This window comes from Hyperoodon ampullatus, assembly GCF_949752795.1.
Source record: "Hyperoodon ampullatus genome assembly, chromosome: 3".
In the NCBI taxonomy this organism is placed as follows: Eukaryota; Metazoa; Chordata; class Mammalia; order Artiodactyla; family Ziphiidae; genus Hyperoodon; species Hyperoodon ampullatus.
Window position 1 is genome coordinate 167,447,721 of NC_136916.1, and position 21,346 is coordinate 167,469,066.

At 44.4% G+C, this 21,346-nt stretch overlaps 1 protein-coding gene across 1 annotated transcript in view; it reads left to right on the plus strand.

Annotated features, from left to right (window-relative positions):
• Window positions 1-20,870, plus strand: part of DGLUCY (D-glutamate cyclase) — a gene marked incomplete at both ends in the record, with an annotated part of 54,336 nt that extends 33,466 nt beyond the window's left edge. Inside the window, 2 exon segments of the mRNA XM_079699197.1 lie at window positions 13,430-13,581; window positions 20,721-20,870. Coding sequence (XP_079555323.1) covers window positions 13,430-13,581; window positions 20,721-20,870 — 302 coding nt within the window.
• Window positions 20,871-21,346: the final 476 nt, after the last annotated feature.

Genomic DNA, 21,346 nt, shown 5'->3' on the forward strand with positions numbered 1-21,346 from the left:
GAAAGAGAAAAGAAATATTTGAAGCAATAATGACTGAGAATTTTCTCCCAAATTGATGTCAGACACTGAACAATAGATCCAGGAAACTCAGAGAATACCAAGCAGGATAAATGCCAAAAAAACTACACCTAGACATATGTTCAAATTTCAAAAAATCAACAATAAAGAAAATATGTGGAAAGAAGCTGGAGGAAAAAAACTCTTTACCAATAGAGGAGCAAAGATAAGAATTATATCCAACTTCTCCTCAGAAACCACACAAAAAAGAAGAAAGTGGAGGGAACTATTTAAAGTGTTGATAGAGAAAAATCACCAACCTAGAATTATGTATCCTGGAAACTTTTCCTTTATAAGTGAAGGAGAAATAAAGAATTACTCAGACAAACAAACATTGGGGGAATTTGTTGCTAGTAGACCTGTCTTGTAGGAAATGTTAAAAGAAATTCCTTGGTGGTGCAGTGGATAAGACTCCGTGCTCCCAATGCAGAGGGCCTGGGTTCTATCCCTGGTCAGGGAACTAGATCCCACATGCATGCCACAACTAAGAGTTTGAGTGCCACAACTAAGGAGCCCGCCTGCTTCAACTAAGACCTGGCACAACCAAATAAATAAATAAATATTAAAAAAAAAAAAAAACAGAAATTCTACAGAGAGAAGGAAAATTATATTGGTCAGAAACTTGATCTACACAAGAAGAGCATTGGAGAATGAACAAATGAAGCTAAAATTAAAATTTTTATTTCTCTTATTCTTAATTGATCTAATGGAAAACAGTTTGTTCAAAATAATAATGGCAACAATGTGTTCAATAATATGTGCTTATGTGTATATATGGGCATATATATATAATTATATATATATATATATATATATATATATATATATATATATGAAATGAATGACAGCAATGATACAAGGGATGAGAGGGAAGAATTAGGAATATTTTGTTATTATAACATGCTTGAGCTACCTGTGAAGTACTTATTTGAAAGTGGACCTGGATTCATTGTAAACATATATTGCAAACTCTAGGGCAACCACTAAAAAAAAATTTTTTTTAAAGAAGTATCATTGATATGCTAAGAAAGGAGAGAAAATAGCATCATATAAAGTGTTCAATTGAAACCATGAAAGTCAGAAAAAATGTGAAAGACAAAATAGGAAAAAGAACAAGGGCAACAAATAGAAAATAGCAACAAGTATGGTAGATAGTAATCCAACCATATCAATGATCACCTTAAATGTCAATGGTCTAAATATTCCAATTAAAAGACAGAGATTGTCAGAGTGGATCAAAAAACAAGACCCAAATATGGTTGTCTCAAGAAACCCGCTTTAAATATAAAGAAATGTATAGATTAACAGTAAAGGTTTGGAGAAAGATATATCATATTAACACTAGTCAAAACAAAGTAGGAGTAGCTATATAAATTTCAGACAGAGCAAACTTCAGAACAGTTCAGGAAAGTTACCAGGGTTAAAGGGGCATTACATAATGATAAAGGGGTAAATACTCCAAGAGGACATAACAATTCTTAATGTGCATACTCCTAAAGTGTCAGGCAAAGACTGATAGAACTGCAAGGAAGAATAGATGAATCCACTATTATAAGTGGAGACTTTAACACAGCTCTATCAGAAATGGACAAATCCAGCAGGCAGAAAATCCGTAAGGGCATAGTTGAGCTCAGCAACACCATCAATCCACTGTATATAATGGACATCTTATGCCCTACTTCATCCAACAACAATAGCCTATGCACTCTTCTCAAGCTCACATGGAACATTCACCAAGATAGACTACATTCTGGACCATAAATCCCACTTTAACAAATTTTAAAGACTAGAAATCATAACATGTCTGCTGTCAGATCACAGTGGAATCAAACTAGAAATTAGTAACAGAAAGATAGCTGGAAAAATCCCAAAATACTTGGAGATTAAACAGCACTCTTCTAAATAACACATGAGTCAAAGAAGAAATCTGAAGAGAAATTTTAAAGTATTTTGAACTCGATGAAAATACAACTTATCAAAATTTGTGGGATGCAGTGAAAGCAAGGAAAGTTTTTATATCGAATGTGTATATTAAAATCAGTAATCTAAGTGTTCACCTTAGGAAACTAAGAAATGAAGAGAAAATTAAATCCAAAGAAGGAAATAAATAATATCAATTAAAGCAGAAATCAATGAAACTGAAAACAGGAAATCAATAGAGAAAATTAAGAAAACCAAAAGCTGGTTCTTTGAAAAGATCAACAAAATTGATAAGCCTCCAGCCAAGCTAACTAAGAAAAAAAGAGAGAAGACACAAGTTACTAAAAATAAATGAGGGCACATCACTACAGATGCCATGGAAATTAAAAGAGTAATAAAAGAATGCCATCAACAACTCTGTGCCCATAAATTTGATTAAAAATGACATACTTAGGTATAAATCTAACAAAATATGTACAAAATTTAGATGAAGAAAACTGCAGAACTCTGATGAAAGATATCAAAGAAGTAAATTGAAAGATATTCCATGTTCATGGATTGGAAGACTCAACATTGTCAAGATGTCTGTTCTTCCCAACTTGATCTATAGACACAATGTAATCCAAATCAAAACCCCAGGAAGTTATTTTGTGGATATCAACAAAATGATTCTAAAGTGTATATGGAGAGACAAAAGATCCAGAATAGCCAACACAATTTCGAAGAAGAAAAAGTTGGAGGATTAACACTACCTGGCTTCAAGGCTTACTATAAAGCTACAGCAATCATGACAGTGTGGTATTGGCAAAAGAATAGACAAATAGATCAACTGAACAGAATAGAGAGCCCAGAAATAGACCCATACAGATAAAGCCAAATTATCTTTAACAAAGGAGCAAAGGTAGTCTTTTCAACAAATAGTGCTGGAACAACTGGACATCCTTCACAAAATTTCATTCAAAATGGATCACAGACCTAAATGTAAAATTCAAAACTGTAAAACTCCTAGAAGATAACATAGGAGAAAACCTTAGTTTTGGTGATGGCTTTTTAGATAAAACACCAACGCGTTATCCGTGAAAGAAAGAATTGATAAGCTGGACTTTATTAAAATTAAAAACTTCTGGAGAGTGGCCAAGATGGCAGAGTAGGAAGACCCTGAGCTCACCTCCTCCAAAATTACACCTAAATTACACCAAAATTACAACTATTTACAGAGCAACTATCAGTGAGAACAACCTGAAGACTAGCAGAAAAGATCTTCTACAACTATGGATATAAAGAAAGAACCACAATGAGATGGGAAGGGAGGTGAAGATGTGGTATAGTTAAGACCTATACCCAAGTAGACAACCCACAAATGGGAGGATAAGTACAATTACAGAGCTTCTCCCCAAGGATCAAGGGGTCTGAGCCCCACCTCGGGATCCCCAGCCTGGGGGTCCTGCACTGGGAAGACCCTATGAATGTTTGGCTTTGAAGGACAATGGGGCTTTCTTTCGGGAGAGCCAGAGGGCTGTAGGAAACAGAGACTCTGCTCTTAAAGGGAGCACACAAAATACCACACACTCTGAGACCCAGGGCAGAAGCAGCAATTTGAAAGGAGCCTGGATCAGACCCACTTGCTGATCTTGGAGAGCCCTCCAAACTATACTACAAAGCTACAGTAATCAAAACAGTATGTTACTGGCACAAAATCAGACACATAGATCAATGGAACAGAATAGAGAGCTCAGAAATGAACCCACACTTATATGGTCCATTAACCTATGACAGAGGAGGCAAGAATATACAATAGGAAAAAGACAGCCTCTTCAACAAATGGTGTTGGGAAAACTGGACAGGTACATGCAAAACAATCAAACTGGACTACTTTCTCATACCATATACAAAAATAAACTCAAAATGGATTAAAGACTTAAATGGAAGACTTGAAACCAAAAAATTTCTAGGAGAAAACATAGCCAGTACATTCTTTGACATTAGTTTTAGCAATATTTTTTTTGCATCTCTCTCCTCAGGCAAGGGAAATAAAAGCAAAAATAAATAAATAGGGCTATATCAAACTAAAAATTTTTTACACAGAAAAGAAAACTGTCAGCAAAAGGCCACCTACTGAATGGGAGAAGATATTTGTAAATGATATATTTGATAAGGGGTTAATATCCAAAATATACAAAGAACTCACAAGACTCAACATCAAAAAACCAAACAAATAGCATGATTAAAAAATGGGCAGAGGACCTGAACAGACATTTTTTTTCAAAAGAAGACATACAGATGGCTAACAGGTACATGAAAAATGCTCAACATCACTAATAATCAGGGAAATGAAAATCAAAACCACAATGAGATATCATCTCATACCCGTCACAGTGGCTGTTATCAAAAGACAACAGACAACAAGTGTTGGCAAGGATGTGGAGAAAAGGGAACCCCGTACACTGTTGGTGGGAATGTAAATTGGTGCAGCCACTATGAAAACAGTATGGAGATTCCTCAAAAACTTAAAAATAGAACTACCATACAATCCAGCAATTCCACTCCTGGGTATTTATCCAAAGAAAATTAAAACACTAATTAGACAAGGTATATGCACCCCCCCCCATGTTCATTGCAGCATTATTTTCAATAGTCAAGATACGGAAGCAACCTAAATGCCCATCAATAGATGAATGGATAAAGACGATGTGGTATATATATATATATATATATATATATATATATATATATATATATAATGGAATATTACTCAGCCATAAAAAAGAATGGAATCTTTCCATTTGCAACAACACAGATGGACTTAAAGGGGATTACGCTAAGTGTAATAAGTCAGACAGAGAAGGACAAATACTGTATGATTTCACTTATGGGGAATCTAAAAAACAAAACAAATGAACACACATATCTGAACAGAAACAGAGTAATAGATACAGAGAACAAATAGGTGATTGCCAGTGGGTTGGGGAGGAAAGAAATAGCTGAGGGAGATTAAGAAGTACAAACTCCCAGTTACAAGATAAATGAGTCATGGGTAGGAAATGTACAGTTTGAGGAATATAGTCAATAATTACATAATATCTTTGTATGGTGACAGATATTAGCCAGACTTCCAGTGGTGATCATTTTGAAATGTATAGAAATACAGAATCTCTATGTTGTATACCAGGAACTAACATAGTGTTGTAGGTCAATTACACTTCAAAAACAAACAAACAAACTGACAGAAAAAGAGATCAGATTTGTAGTTACCAGAGAAAAAGGGTGGGGGGAGGGAGAATTGGATAAAAGTGGTCAAAAGGCACAAAGTCCCAGCTATAAGATAAATAAGTACTAGGGATGTAAGGTACAACATGATAAGTATAATGAACACTGCTGTATAAGTGAAGGTTGTTAAGACAGTAAATCCTAAGAGTTCTCATCACGAGGAAAACTTGTTTTCTGTTTCTTTAATTTTGTTTCTATATGAGATGATTTGAGTTGATGGATGCTCACGAAACTTGTGGTCATCATTTCATGATGTTTGTGAGTCAAATCACTGTGCTTTACACCTTAAACTTATACAATGCTGTATATCAATTATATCTCAATAAAACTGAAAGAAGGAAATGTAAAACTTCTGCTCTGCAGAAGACAATGTCAAGAGAATGAGAAGACAAGGCATAGACTTGAAGAAAACATTTACAAAAGACGTTTCTGATAAAAGACTCTTACCCAAAATATACAAAGAACTCTTAAAACTCACTAATAATAAAATAAACAGCCCAGTTTAAAAATGGGCAAAAGACCTGAACAGACACCTCACCAAAGAAGACGTACAGATGGCAAGTAAGGATATGAAAAGATGTTCAACATCTTATGTCTCAGGTCTCAACCCTGGGTTAGCTTTTCGGCTGGGACACCCAGACAAACCCTACCCCTCAGGTGTGCCGAGCTTGCTTGCTGTCGGCATGTCTATTATTTATGAGTCCCCTTTATCCTGGGGTCTTGGATCTCAGTGGAAGGGAGCCTCTGGAGAATCTCTTTGGAAGTCCTCAGATTTCCTCAAGTTTATCTGCCACCCAGAATGTAGGTTCCCTGTATAATTGAACAAATCTCAAGGGCTTGGCCAACTGTGTCACTGATGTGATTTTAGCAGCAGGTGAAGTTCCCCAAAGAGAAAAGGTGATCCCAGTTGGCAGTGGGGAGAGAGGGACTGTTATCTGGAATGAGAGTTTCAGATGAAATTCTGTGGTTTGGGGCTGAGAGGGATGGAAAGGGGCCCATCCAATTAGGGTTGGGAGCTGCTGGGGCCTGAAAGCAGAGAAGTTTGTCTGCTCCTTCAGCTCAGCAAAGACAAGAAAGATCAAGGGCTCTGGAATCAGTAAGGAGATGGCGGCTCTTATTTCCAAGCTTTGCTGGCCTCACCCAGAAAGTGAGTCTCTTTGAGGATTAGAGAAAGCCTTTCCAAAGTCATCCAGGCTGGCCCTGGGCTGGCTAGTGTTTCTAACAAGTTCCCAGGTACTATAGGTGCCACTGGTCTTGGGACCATTCTTTGAGTTCTGCTGCTTTTAGAGGCAGGGTGATGAACCTGTTCGGGAGCAAAATTTGTGACCCCAAAATCTGTCTCCTTGGGGCTTCCCTGGTGGTGCAGTGGTTAAGAATCCGCCTGCCAGTGCAGGGGACACAGGTTTGAGCCCTGGTCCAGGAAGATCCCACATGCCACGGAACAACTAAGACCGTGCACTGCAACTACTGAGCCTGCGCTCTAGAGCCCATGAACCACAACTACTGAAGCCCACACAGCTAGACCCCGTGCTCAGTAACAAAGAGAAGCCACCACAATGAGAAACCCGCGCACCGCAACAAAGAGTAGCCCCCGCTCACCGCAACTAGAGAAAGCCCGCGGACAGCAATGAAGAGCCAATGCAGCCAAAAATAAATAAATAAATAAATCTATTAAAAAGAAAAAAAAGTTAAAAAAAAAATCTGTCTCCTTGGCCTGAGGATTAATTTAGGATGATCTTTAAAAAATGTTTATTGGAGTATATTTGATTTACAATGTTGTGTTAGTTTCAGGTGTACAGAGGATGATGATTTTTAAGAAACAGAAGACTCAGGAAGTTTTTCTTTTTAGCTCCCCCTTAGCTACATAAAGAATTTAGTTAAAAGGCCTGTTCCCAGAATAGAGCTATAACCAGAGGTTTCTGCAGAGAATACGGGCTAGGTGTAGTGGGGGAAACTCAGCATGGCCTAGAGATCAAAGTCCACCCTGTGTCCTGTTGTCTCTACATGACCCAGCAAACATTTATTTGCCAAACATTTGCTTTTCCATCTCCATGTGCATTGCCTTCCTCCCCTTTGAAGTCCCAAACCAGTACCCCCAACATCCTCTTTTGTCTTTAGCTGAGGATGGTATTTAAGATGAAGGCTTCGGCCATTTGGGTGAATTTTTCAGTTCTCCTGGGCCTCTCCCACGTATACATGTTATTAAACTCCTGTTTTATATTCTCCTGTTTATCTAACTCATGTCAATTTAATTCTTATACCAGCCAGAGGAACCTAGAAAGATGGAGGAAAATTCCTTTCTCCCCGACAGTTGTCATAATCAGCGGGATTTCCCTTTACTGGCTGGATACTACTCTCCCTGAAGCTGCTGCGGCTAAGAGATCCTGGGACAACTGACAGAAGCCATAGATGGTAAGAGTTCTTACCTGTCAGTCAGTCTCCCAGATCTCTGCTTGCAGGGTCTATTGGAAGTGAGAGTGGTAAGAGCCCTTTATTGCTTTTCTAAAGTTAGGTTAACAGGAGAAATATTTATGGAGTTAGTTCCTTGGACCCAGAGACTCTTGTTCTGAAAACTGGCAGAGTACTCTTGATTTGTTGATCCTTTTCCTCCCAAGATGGTTATCGTTTTTCTTTATCTCTCTATTGTGTTGCTTGTCGTAAGAAGGAAATTCCATAGGGTAGGACGCAGGCGTAGGTCCATTAAGCTTGTTGTCCAGGCTGGCCCCGCAGACTGGTGAGTTTGCTAGTCTCACCAGACCACTATCTATTTAGGCAAGCTACGCTTGGTGAGTTAATATTCATGAGATAAGAGCTACTGTTAAGGAATGTCTTGGAAGTCACAGCTGCACCACTGGTGGGCAAGGGTTGAGGATTGAGCGCCCTGAGGGCGCTCACCACCTCAAGTAGGCACTCGTGAAAGGCTAAGTCGGTCATGGAATGGGTTAGATCAATACTAGGTCACCCACCAACCTCAAGAAAATTTCTGTATCACGAGGTACACTGTAAAATACCTCACAATCCTCAGCCCCACAGTACATCCCTCTTAGGTATTAGTTTGGCTCCAAGAAACCCAAGACTTAGCTTAAAGCTGTTAATGTACATATAAGAAAAAAAAACTGGATGAGTTTTTTCCTTCCATCTTATTATACATCCTGAAGAGCTTGGTTTGCTGACCAGTGAGAAAAATCTCTCTGGTCTCTGCCATCAGAAGGCTATACATACTGGTATGCATTTTGCAGTCAGATAGACTGGTATTCCAAGCAGCTGTAGCCAACTGGTCAGAAGCCCAGGTAACAACCCAGGCTTCTGACTGGCGTCTCTTTGTGTGGCCATGCCAGCTCTCAGGGGAGTTTGTCATAAAGGGTCAAGTCCATAAGGGGCCTTTGTTGTTCAACCTTTGTTGCTTTATTAGTGATGCAACAAAAGTCTCCACTTTCGGGGGTTTCCCTGGTGGCGCAGTGGTTGAGAGTCTGCCTGCTGATGCAGGGGACACGGGTTCGTGCCCTGGTCCGGGAAGATCCCACATGCCGTGGAGCGGCTGGGCCCATGAGCCATGGCTGCTGAGCCTGCACGTCCGGAGCCTGTGCTCCGCAATGGGAGAGGCCACAACAGTGAGAGGCCCGCGTACCGCAAAGTCTCCACTTTCTTAGACTGTTCTGGGGAGTGAAATTTCTGGATCTTGTTAGGGCTGTGTCCTTTACATTCTTATGGGATGCCCCTTTCATCCACAGTTAAGGCATAAAAAGACTTATTGGTTTGTGTTGCTATTAAGATACTATTCGTCAATAGCAGATGATGGATCCTTTGAATTGGAAAAACTTCTAAATTGGTAAATTTTTTAGAGAACTCTCATTGTAAACAGCTGTTTTATTGGCACCTGTGGAAAGACCAAATTAAACGGTGGAAACAAAAAAATATAATGGCTAACCCTAAGAACTCCCTTAATTAAAAAACAAAACAAAACAAAAAAGATTTGGGAAACCTTATCAAATTTGGTGTCTCAGCTTCCCCTCATGGGTCTTACAGATGGTAATAAAAGCATTCAGTTAATTAACAAGAGAATGGGAAGAAACCAAGGGGAAAGTCAAGGTACTCTTCCCAAAAAGGTAGAAATTGTTGAAGGGTTATTAAGAAGGTAAATAAAACAAATATTGAAAGTTGCAGAATAAAGAGGAATCAGAAAGAGAAGACTCACGGGACTTGTCCCAGCAGGATGGAAATCTTCAGATGGCTATTAAGAAATGGGATAAGTAAAATGGACATTGATGGGATTAAAATAAAGGTTTTTAATACAGCACTATCTAAGATTAGGTGGGCCAAAGGGACACCTTTTGATCCCCAAAACATTAAAGGGCCCCAAACAAGTCCACTCTACTTACTCCAGTTTGGAGAAATTTTTTAAACTGGAAGGCAAAAATTACAATGAGAAACCTAACCAACAATCACTTGGGGCAAGAGTTAGGTCGATTAATTGAGTTAAAGATTGACAAAAGGGCCTGGGTCCCTTGGCTCAACCCCTCACTGCAGACCCAAAGCCTTTTACACAAGAGTGGGGAGATGGCAGGGGGATGGAGAGAAGTTTCTGGAACTCCTTGATGCCAGACCCTCACAACCTGTGGTACCAAAACCCATTAGTGGAACCCTGACTTGGGCTACAACAAGATTGAGAAAAGTAAAAAGTACAAGAGTTGATAAGATTATAAAAGTCGGAATGTTTGAGTGGGTGTTATATGAAGAGGTTAAACAGCGTTGCTGGAATGCTTTATGGGAATGGATGTCATGTCTGGCCCGGAACACTTCTCCTACCCAGTATTGCAAGACTGAGACTTATTGATGGGGTCCTAATGGAGGCTATGGTCAAAGGTACAAGAGTTGATGAAACTGAGGTGAAAGCTTGTAAGAAAACTGCAATGTTTGAATGGGCTTTATGTCAGGTGGTTATGTCTCTTTTGCCTGATTGTATTGTCGGGGTAGATATTGCATCTCCCTGGGAAATGTTTCCACTGCTTGGTATTGTAAGACAGGGCACATAAATCCCCCCTTTGGACAATGTTAATTAGACATGCTGATGAGAGTCAGTAGGGTTGCCTGAGCCCACACAATGTGAGATGAAAACTGGGGACTGATACTGGGGCCTGATAGGAGCAATGGTGGAGGCTTTTTGCCCCTCGGGTGAATTGGTCTGGGGTTGACTTGAGCACTCATAAAGAGGGCCTTTATTGAATACCTTGTGCAGACTTTTTGAAGGCATGATGCATTGATCTCTGAAGTTCTAAAACATAGAAATCTTTTGATTTCCATTTTAATTGGAAATCTTCTCCCTGATATAAAGAAGCAAATTAAAGAAAATATAGTTGGATGAGCAGATCAGCCTTTTGATATTATTTAAGCAGTAGCCCAGTTCTTTGTGGAATTGAAAGCAACTGTCTTTGTCTTGTAAATCTCTACAAAATCAGAAATGTAAGCACAGCCCACAGTCACCTGAGACTGAGCCTGGGGAATCAATCAGTAGAACCTGGGGGAAAAAAAAGGGAAAAAGACCTTTTCAAAAGTACTAACTGGACTTCCCTGGTGGCACAGTGGTTAAGAATCCGCATGCCAGTGCAGGGCACATGGGTTTGAGCCCTGGTCCGGGAAGATCCCACATGCCGCGGAGCAACTAAGCCTGTGCGCCAAAACTACTGAGCCTCTGCACCAGAACTACTGAAGCCCGCGCGCTCTAAGTCCCATGCTCCACAACAAGAGAAGCCACCACAATGAGAAGCCTGTGCACCACGACGAAGAGTAGCCCCTGCTTGCCTCAACTAGAGAAAGCCCGCTCACCTCTACTAGAGAAAGCCTGAGCGTAGCAACGAAGACCCAATGCAGCCAAAAAAAAAATTACTAACTGCTGGAAGTGCTCCCTCACCCAAAATCTAATTCACAGCTTCTTTAATTAATATTACTTGTCAAGGACAGATACAAATCTTAAAAGTCTTTTCCACGTATAGGAAAAAGCCTTTGCCATCTGAGTGGATAAACTTAACTTACTGCAACTGATGTTTAAGAACTAGTGAGTTTTATATTGCTATACCTGATTCATGACTAAAGTCTTAAAATGAAAGCTATGAGGTCTCTGGTTGTGTCTTGTCTGTATATCTATGCATGCATGTTATAGATAGGGTATTTTTCTACCTTCTGATGGTATTGCCAAAAGTAACTTGTAGAAGAACTCTAATTGGCTTAAAAGTAAACACTTTTGAATTAAATATTTCTAAATATAACAGACTAACACAAATATTTTTCGAGTTCACATGATCTAAGATTAACCTTTAGTAAATAAAAGCAAATTTAAAGTTACTTCTTTAATGGGCTTCCCTGGTGGCGCAGTGGTTGAGAATCTGCCTGCTAATGCAGGGGACACGGGTTCGAGCCCTGGTCTGAGAGGATCCCACATGCCGCGGAGCAACTAGGCCCGTGAGCCACAACTACTGAGCCTGCGCGTCTGGAGCCTGTGCTCCGCAACAAGAGAGGCTGCGATAGTGAGAGGCCCGCGCACTGCGATGAAGAGTGGCCCCCGCTTGCCACAACTAGAGAAAGCCCTCGCACAGAAACGAAGACCCAACACAGCAAAGATAAATAAATTAATTAATAAACTCCTACCCCCAACAAAAAAAAGAAGAAAAATTTACTGCTTTAATTAAAATAAGCATGTCTTAGAGTTATCAGCATTAAATATAAAACTTTTATTCTACCTGGGTTTACTAGTCAAATAAGTTCACGTTATGTCTGTTACGAAGTTTATCAGCAGGAGGAATAGCTTGGGATGATAGTTGACTTTAATGTCTCATGAAGTTTTCATGCGTACTCTAAACGTAATTTTTGGGAACAAATGATTTAGATAAATATTGATATAAATGGGATAAGACTTGAAAATAACTTCGAAAATCTTTTGGTAATTTAAAACTTTAGAGTTTTTCTAAGTTAAGTTAAATGATGGGAATTCATTGAATGTCTAGATCATTTCCAAATAAGATAAAATACTGAAATATTAATTGCTAAACAAGTCTAAGTTTACCTACTTTTGTCTTCTTATTACAAAAAAAAACCCTAAAGATGTTTGGGTCTATTATACATTATACATTATGAAATGTATTTAAAAAATACTGGCATAACAAACAGTTCACAATTGCTTACTTCTTAGTCTTCACTAGAAATTAAGTTTTCTAAGGGTTAAGAATTCTAATTAATATACCATAAAACTACTAAAATAAATAAGGAAAACATCTTCATATGTAAGGAAAATTTTTAAAAGGTATAAGGAATGGGAATGCATTTTGTTAAGGGAAAATAAAGTAAAAAGTTAAAAAAGGGCTTCTCTGGTTGCACAGTGGTTGAGAGTCCGCCTGCCGATGCAGGGGACACAGGTTCGTGCCCCGGTCCGGGAAGATCCCACATGCCGCGGAGCGGCTAGGCCCGTGAGCCATGGCCGCTGAGCCAGTGCGTCCTGAGCATGTGCTCTGTAACGGGAGAGGCCACGACAGTGAGAGGCCCGCGTACCACACACACAAAAAAAGTTGAAAAAAACAGAAAAAGCATAGGACAAAGTTTGAATGTGAAAAAAAAAAAAGGATTTGTAGAAGGTTTATGGAACAGGAACTCTGAGAAAAGAGTTTTGTGTGTGGTCAGGACTGGCAAAGATTAGAATATATTCAATTGAGTGAATGAATTTTAATATTAAAAGTAAGCTGATACAAAATTAGAATCTTGTTTTCTCTCTGTGTTAAGAAGACAAAAGTCTGCTCTTGATAATTTATAAAATGTTTTTCTTTACCTTTGATTAGTCTGCCTATAAAGAAGGGATTTTATGTTTTATCAAAATAATTTCCTATGTTGTTTTTATTAGGTCTTTGATTACTGGTTTGGTCCCAAACCAATGCCCCTAAAATCCTTTTTTCTTTAGCTGAAGATGGTATTTAAGGTGAGGGCTTCAGCCATTTTGGTGAGTTTCTCTGTTCTCCTGGGTTTCTCCTGTGTATACGTGTTATTAAACTTTGTTTGACTTTCTCCTGTTAATCTGTCTCATGTCAATTTAACTGTTAGACCAGCCAGAGGAACCTAGAAGAGCAGAGGAAAATTTCTTCTCCCAGGCAAATGACATGACTTTTGCGATCCTATGATGGAATCTTTTTTTTTGTTGTTCCAGGCGTTTCTAACTGGGGAGGTTATGCCTTGGCCTGTGCGCTGTACATCGTGAACTCATGGGAGGTCCACAGACGTTATCTGAGGAAGGCAGTTGGGCCCTTCAGAGCACCTGGAGAACAGAACTGGACTCAGGCCCTCCCATCCATCACTAAGGTCACATAGCCCAGCAGGCAACTCTCATGGATGCACCTTTTTCCCCAGATGAGGAGTAGACATAGTAGTTCAATCCATAAGCCAGGGGCCAGCACCACTGCGGCCCATCAGAAGCCAGAGGCAGAGCCTGCCTTAAAACAAAGGTCTCCCGGGCTTCCCTGGTGGCGCAGTGGTTGAGAATCTGCCTGCTAATGCAGGGGACATGGGTTCGAGCCCTGGGCTGGGAGGATCCCACATGCCGCGGAGCAACTAGGCCCGTGAGCCACAACTACTGAGCCTGCGCGTCCGGAGCCTGTGCTCCGCAACAAGAGAGGCCGTGATAGTGAGAGGCCTGCGCACCACGATGAAGAGTGGCCCCCGCTTGCCACAACTAGAGAAAGCCCTTGCACAGAAACGAAGACCCAACCCAGCAAAAATTAATTAATTAATTAATTAACTCCTACCCCCAACACCTTCTTAAAAAAAAAACAAAGGTCTCCCATCAGGCAACCACTGGACTGGACTTTGACCTACTAGTGACTCTAAATCATTATGAAGGATCTCATATAAATGACCATTTTCCTTCTAATTTGACTTTAGGCAGGTTGCTTAACCTCTCTGAACCTCGTTTTCTTCCTCTGTGAAATAGGGGCCGTCAGCATTCTTGGAAGAACGGAATACCTGACCCATGGTAGGCACTTCATAGCGGTAGCTGTAGGTGTCCTTAGCATCTCCCTCCAAGGAGTTTACAACCTGGCAAGGGCACTGAAACCTCCGCTGGCACCGTCAGCCATCCTACACAGTGCTAAGGTGTGAGGGCCCAAGGTGGGAAGAGGGCCCTGTGGGCTGAAGGCTGGGAGGGATAAACCCAGTGGAAGGGGAGGCATCTGGGCAGGAGGAACGGCGGGAACAAAAGCTGGGAGATGGGGACCAGCTTAGTGCTGGTTTGGGGAGACTGCTCTTGAGGTTGGTGGCAGCGAACCAGGGTGTGATAGGCGCAGAGGAGGGCTCCAGACCCCAGCGTCCCCAAAGAGGGGGCCTGCAAGTCCTCCGAAACAGTTTGCAAAATTGATTCATACATGGATTTTACTGGGCAAGAGTCTCCAAGTAGTCTAGTTTTGTCAGAGTCTCCAAGTAGTCTGGGGCCATTAAGAACCCCTGGCAGGGCTTCCCTGGTGGCACAGTGGTTGAGAGTCCGCCTGCCGATGCAGGGGACACAGGTTCGTGCCCCGGTCCGGGAAGATCCCACATGCCGTGGAGCGGCTGGGCCTGTGAGCCATGGCCGCTGAGCCTGTGTGTCCAGAGCCTGTGCTCCGCAACGGGAGAGGCCACAACAGTGAGAGGCCCGCGTACCACAAAAAAAAAAGAACCCCTGGCAGAGGGAGGTCACATTAGCCAGATCCAAGCAAACCACGACTCCTGACTGAGGCTTCTACCTGAGAAGTAACAGGGAGCCACACGAGGGCTTTGAGCCAGGAACTGGGGTCCCACTGGGTGGCTTTTGAGTGAGCTCCTCTGACTGCAGAGCCAACTGTGAAGGGCTGTGTGCAGTTCCAGGCGTTCCCCATAGACCAGTGCAGAGGCAGGACACACACGCACACGTACACACACACACACACATGCACACTCATGGCTGATTTACGTGAACTCACATATACGTGCAGGGAAAACAAAAAGAGAGAAGGCCAGCCAGCCCTCTAAGTGGTTCCAGCATTCTGCTCCCGGTCCTGGACCCCGGGCAGCGAGATGGGCCCCTGGAGACTCGGCTGTTCCTACCTCAGGCCTCAGTTCCCACGGCTCTCGTGACACCGATTCCAGCCTCAAGCCCCCACCCCAGCGGGTGCCCCTCGCAGAGCTGGGACCCGCCCACCCCGGAGAGAAGCTGGTGGCACGTCAGTCTCTACCAGGCACCTTCTAGGAGAATTCTCCAGAGTAACTGGGTCATGGGAAATTAGGGCCAAAGCCCAGACTTTACATCTAAATCCCAGGTCACGGGTGACTTCACCTGTGAGCGGACAGCTTCGCCTGAGGGCAGGCAGGCAGGAGGGTGGGAGGGCTGGGGACACCTGGAGAACAGCAGAGGGAGCTGGGGTGTTTGGCCTGCTGGAGAGGGGATTTGGGGGGGCCTGAGATCTCAACAGCTTCCTGGGGGAGGGGCACAGATACCCTCCTCGGCCGCGTGAGAGACAAAAGCAGGCCAGAAGGCAGAGGGTCTGGTTCAAGGTGAGGAAGAACTTGTTCTCCTCAGAGCGACTGCCCAAGCCTGCGAGGAGGGAGCTCTCGGACACAGGGATCGGGTCAGGGTCGGGGGAGAGGTTTCTCAAGTTCCGTCAGGCTGACCACAAGGCCACTCCCAGACAGTCCAAACAGTCTCATGCAACTTAAGGCTGCCCCAGTCTTATTCCCCCCAAAGGCATAGATGGCTAAATGAGGAAAAAACAAAACAGAAAAAACCTCTTGGAAATCAGGAACCAGGTCTTTCATATCTGCTTTCCCAGCAACTAGTGGAGGGAAACCCAGTGCTTGGTAAATCCTTGTTGAATGAATGATTGTATGAATGAATGAATGCCGTGCTTTATTAAAGCAGTGAGTCTTCCAAGTTTAGAGGCATCTAAAGGACCTTCCAGACAGCAGGAATCACCTCAGGGGCATCTTAAAGCGCACAGTGGGGCCCACCCCAGGGTTCCTGATTCAGTAGGTCTGAGATGGATTAGAGAATCTGCATCTCTGACAAGTTCTCAGGCAATATTGCTGCTGCTGCTGCGGGGACCACATTTGAGACCCTGGACTAGAGAGTGGGCTCTCAGCGTCGTGGCAGAGGCTGGTGTGGGGAGATGGGAAGGCGATCCAGGAGACAGGAAGGTTCCTGAGCGTTGAGCCTGGAGACAGCAGCTGAGATGGGGCTGGTGCTGTTGCAGGTCCCCCAGCCCGCCAGCAGCTGAGGCCCTGGGGCCCCTCGCTTGTGCGAAGCATCTGCATCCAGAGCCCCTCCCTGCCTCCTTCCTGTCCTTCTTTTACATTGTCTTGCACCCTGTCTGCTCCCTTTTTCCTTCTGCCTCTGTGTCTGTCTCCCTCCTGCACCCGCCCCCATTTCTCTCCAACACCTCCCCGGATTGGTTTGTTATCCCCACTTTACAGAGGAGGGGGCTGAGGCTCTGAGAAGGAAGGTGGCTTGCCCAAAGCCACACAGCTAGGAGGCAGAGCTGAGTCTAGGCTCTCTGACTCCATACTCTGAGCTCTTCCTGATGTGGCTCAGTAGTTTCCTAGTTTCTGGCAATGCCAGGGCACAGGAGAGGAGGGGAAAGGGGAAGCCGCGCAGCTAAGGCGACATTTTCAGGGGAGATGGTCTGCCCTAAAGGGGCCCAGAGAGCCTTCTATGCTTTCTGTACACTTCCTGGATCTGAATTGGAAAAAAACACTCAGAGGGCCGCCTCACACATGATTCCTGATTCATGCAGACACAAAAGGCTGAACCCAGCCAAACAAGTTCACGCAGCCTCACGCTTACCCTCTGGGGATGGAAATTCTCCTTCCACATCTCCAACCCAGTCTTCATAAATATATTAATAATGTACCACCCTTATAAAGAAAATAAAAGGGAACATCATTAAACCAAAATTACAAACACATTTTTGTATAGCCCCTCCTCTGGGCCAGGTCCAGGCTTGTTCTGGGAGATAGTGAGGGGTAAAGAACCCAGGGTCCACGGGGGAGGTAATTTCAGGAGCTGGGATAGAACTGTGAACACTGCTTGTGGGGACACAGAGAACAGGTGCTTGGCTCGTTCAGAGAGCTCAAGGAAGGCTGCCTGGAAGAGGTGGCACTGAACTGGGTCTTGGAGGACGAGTAGGATATAAGGAGCCAGGTGAGAAAGGGTGGGAAGGACCTTCCAGACAGCAGGACTCATGGAAGTGAAAGTGCAGAGACATGAGGCAGTGCGTTGTGCAGGGGATAACTAGAGTCGTCCTACTGGAGTTCAGTGGGTCGCTCCATGGAGACCCCTGGGTCATCAAGAGATGCCGGACAGAGCTGTGGCCTGAGTTTTGGTGAAGTTTGGCTGGTTAGGAGTGGAGGAATGTCCCTCATCTCTGTTCCGTGTGTTGCTTATAAGAAGGGCCTCTCATATTCAGGGGATGTGCTCATGACTGTAGCAGGAGTGGGCACCATGCTGAGGTGCCCAGGGAAGGTGGCCACCACCATCCAGGGCACACCCTGCCCACTCTGGCCCTTGGCTGTGCCCCAGGGGTTTTACTTGAGGGCAAAATAAATTGTTGGAGGACATTTCCCAGAGCTTATCAGGAGGCAAGAGCTGATTGATGACACCTTACAGGAGGGGCTAAGGATGGATGGATGGATGGATGGAGGGAGGGATGGAGGGATGGACAGACTGCTGGTAGGCTGGCTAGCTGGATGGATGAATGAATAGCCCGATAGATCAATGGATAATGGTTGGATGGATGATACAGAGAGGCAGGAACATGACTTCTGGCCTCATCCTGGCTACCATTCTCTTCCAGCACTTTCACCCCACTCCACTTTCGTTATATTTTTTAAATTGAGGTATAACTAACAGAGTAAAGCACATAAGCTTCAGCGTACAGTGGGTGAAGTTTTACACACGTACACATCCATGCAGCCACCACCAAGGTCACAATGCAGAACAGTTCCAACTTCCCAGGAGGCTCCTTTCTCCCACCCCACTCTGAACAGCAGCATCACCTGAAAATCAGCCCATTACGCTCCAAACATGAATCAATAGTGACCGCCCACACACTCAGCCTCGACACCCAGAAGTCATCCTGGGGCCTCTTTCCGCATCCACAATGAACTAGGCCCCAGACCCTGCCCCCTCTGCCCACTTCAGGCCTCTGTCCCTCTCCTCCTGCCCCACCGTCTCAGCCTGGACTGGTGTGGCAGTCCCCAGGCCCTCTGTCTCCAGCCACTCCCTGGTCAGTTCTCCTCCCCGCCCCACCACCTCCTCTTGGTGGGGCCTCCTTGAAGATGGTCTGGTCGTTTAGGGATTCCTGGGAATTTTCAGGCAGTCACCGTTGGCCCAGCTGGTCCCTGTGGCTCTTGGAGGCTGAGTGCCAGCCAGTTGCTAAGCTGTTGACTGATCTCGTGCACCCTGAGGACCCCCAGGGCTCTGCTGGGACCCAGAAGGATGTGAATGGTGGGGGCAGGCAGTGTGCTAGGGGGAAATGGCCCTGTGGTCCCAGGAGCCTTGCCCCACAAAGAGAGGATATGTCCCAGTGGAGGAGAAATGGGAGAATAAAGTCCAGACAATTGACAGAAGATGCCATTCTAGGCTGGGTACCCCTGGGAAGGGGCTCTTGGACAAAGGGCTTGCCTGGAAATGCTCCGGGCCTCCCTCCTACCTTGGGCCCCAGGGAAGAGTGGAAATGCAGGCTCTCGGGCCAGGTGCGAGTAGAGACAGGTCCTAGGTGATATTTGTCAACACTGTCTCCCTGTTTTGAAGTTTTCCGTGAGTGCTCCCCATAGCCCCTGGCTTGGTTCACTCCTGCTCTTGTCACCTGCGGTCCCAGTTGCCCCTCGTCCAGAAAGTCTTTCTTGAGTCACTTCAATAAATAGGATTGGTGGCCCCTGCTCTGTGCCGTGATCTCCATGGACTGTGCCTGCCTGATCAGTCATCTAGAATGTGACGCCCCCGGGAGTGTGGGGGGCAGGGACCATGTCACATTCACCACTGTATCCCTGGATCAGGTCCTGGCACAAAGCAGGTGCTCAATAAAACTTTAATGGGTGATGGAATGAATGAGCAAATGCCTGAGCAGGAAGCTGAGAACCTTTCTCTGGTCTGTCGTGATCCTCCTGCTCTAGATCCTTTTGTCCCCTTCCTTTGTTTGTAGAGGAGGAGAAGGAGGTTGTACTTGACTTCTGCCCCTCGGGCACCATCTTCTCTCCTGTGTCTTCACCTAGGACCCACCTTCCTCAGGGGGACCTGAACTGCTCAACAAGGGACAGACACGTTAGTGGCTTAGACAAGTGGTTCTTTGGCACCTTGGTTTTGGAGGGAGATGGAAGAAAGCAAATCAGATCACTTTTTTTAAAAAAATCAACAAGTCAAAGGAAGAAAGCTCTGGGCTAAAGACCAGGGGACCCAGCCCTGCCGATAATAATCCACCTCATTTCATGAGCACCTACTGTGTGCCAAGGACCGTGCTAGGTGCTTTACTTGCATTTTCTCTTTTTTTTTTAATTAATTAATTAATTTTGCCTGCGCCGTGTCTTAGTTGCGGCATGCAGGATCTTTAGTTGCGTCATGCGGGCTCTTAGTTGCGTCATGCGGGCTCTTAGTTGCGGCATGTAGTCTTCTTAGTTGTGGCATGTGAACTCTTAGTTGCAGCATGCATGCGGGATCTAGTTCTGGGATTGAACCCAGGCCCTCTGCATTGGGAGTGCAGAGCCTTACCCACTGGACCACCAGGGAAGTCCTGCATTTTCTCATTTAATCCTCACAAGAACCTTCTAAGGAGGCATTGTTATTATCATCCACCTCCCCATTATACAGATGGGGACACTGAGGCACAGAGAGGTTAACACACCTGCCAGGAAAGACCCAAGTCAGATCTGTCTGATTCTAAACCACTCTGCCTGCTGGGCCCAGGGTAGGGTTGCATTTTCTCCATGGCTCTGCTCTCTCCAGATTCTCCCACAACCGCACTGGGTAGAGTCTAGAAGGTGACTGAAGCAGGGCTAACAGAGGCTAATAGCGAGGAGGAACTCTCAGGAGGAACAGGGGCCTTCCTGGCACAAAGGCTATTGGCAGATAATGCAGAGCGGGGCAGGGCGAGGTTGGCAGGAAGTAGCCAAGCTGCCCCTGCAGAAGTGAATCTTTAGCGTCTGTTAAGAAAATGCAGATTTCCATAAAAAACATACTATATAGTTACATGAAGAAACAGCCCAAACTGTTCAAAGTAGCAGCTTCTGGGGAGTGGACTGGGGAGTCCATGAGGTGTGATGTAGGACATTGTTATTTTTCACTATGAGTCTTCCAGTGGCGTTAGTATTTTTAAACAACATTTTACTTTTAAAAAAGAGACTCTGTCAAGTCAAATGTTCTTTTTCCACTTATAAAGGTATGTATTTCTTTCTTTTTCCTCCCCCTCCACTGCTTCTATCTCTGCCCCATTTCTTTCCAGGAAGAAAAAATGTTGGGCATCCTGGTGCAGCATGGAGTCCGGAGCGGAGTCTCGGGCACCCTAGGCATGGAGGTGGACGGGCCGCCCTTCCATGGCACTCACGCCCAGATGATCCAGAAGCTGGTAGACGTCACCATGGTGCAAGCGTGACCATGCACATTACAGGCATGGGGGGGGGTGTACTAGACGGATCTAGAGAGGAGTTCCCTGAGGGCCCCGGCTTTCTTGTACAACAACCTTGCAAATAAATACTGGCCCTGGGTGAGCAACGTGCTCCACAATGGCCTGGGTCACGGCGTGCCCACCTCCTGGATTGGGGTTCGGGGCGGCGGGTAATGCAGGTGATGTGGACCGAGGAAAACAGTCCTCTGGGGTCCCTAGTTTTGGCTTTTATTCCTAAATGCCAGGAGGCATTGATTTCAACCTCCTCACCATGGCTTCTTCAGGCCACCCACGCGGTCTGCTCTGAGAGTCTTCTGACCAATCACTAATGGGGACGCCAGTGAGCAATGAACTTCCAGGCAGACACAGAGGGTCCTGAATAATCCCCCAGGCTAATTAAGAAACAGCAAAATGTACAAGTGTGTAGTGTATATTACGAAGCTCTGGGGCTTCACTAAAGGTTT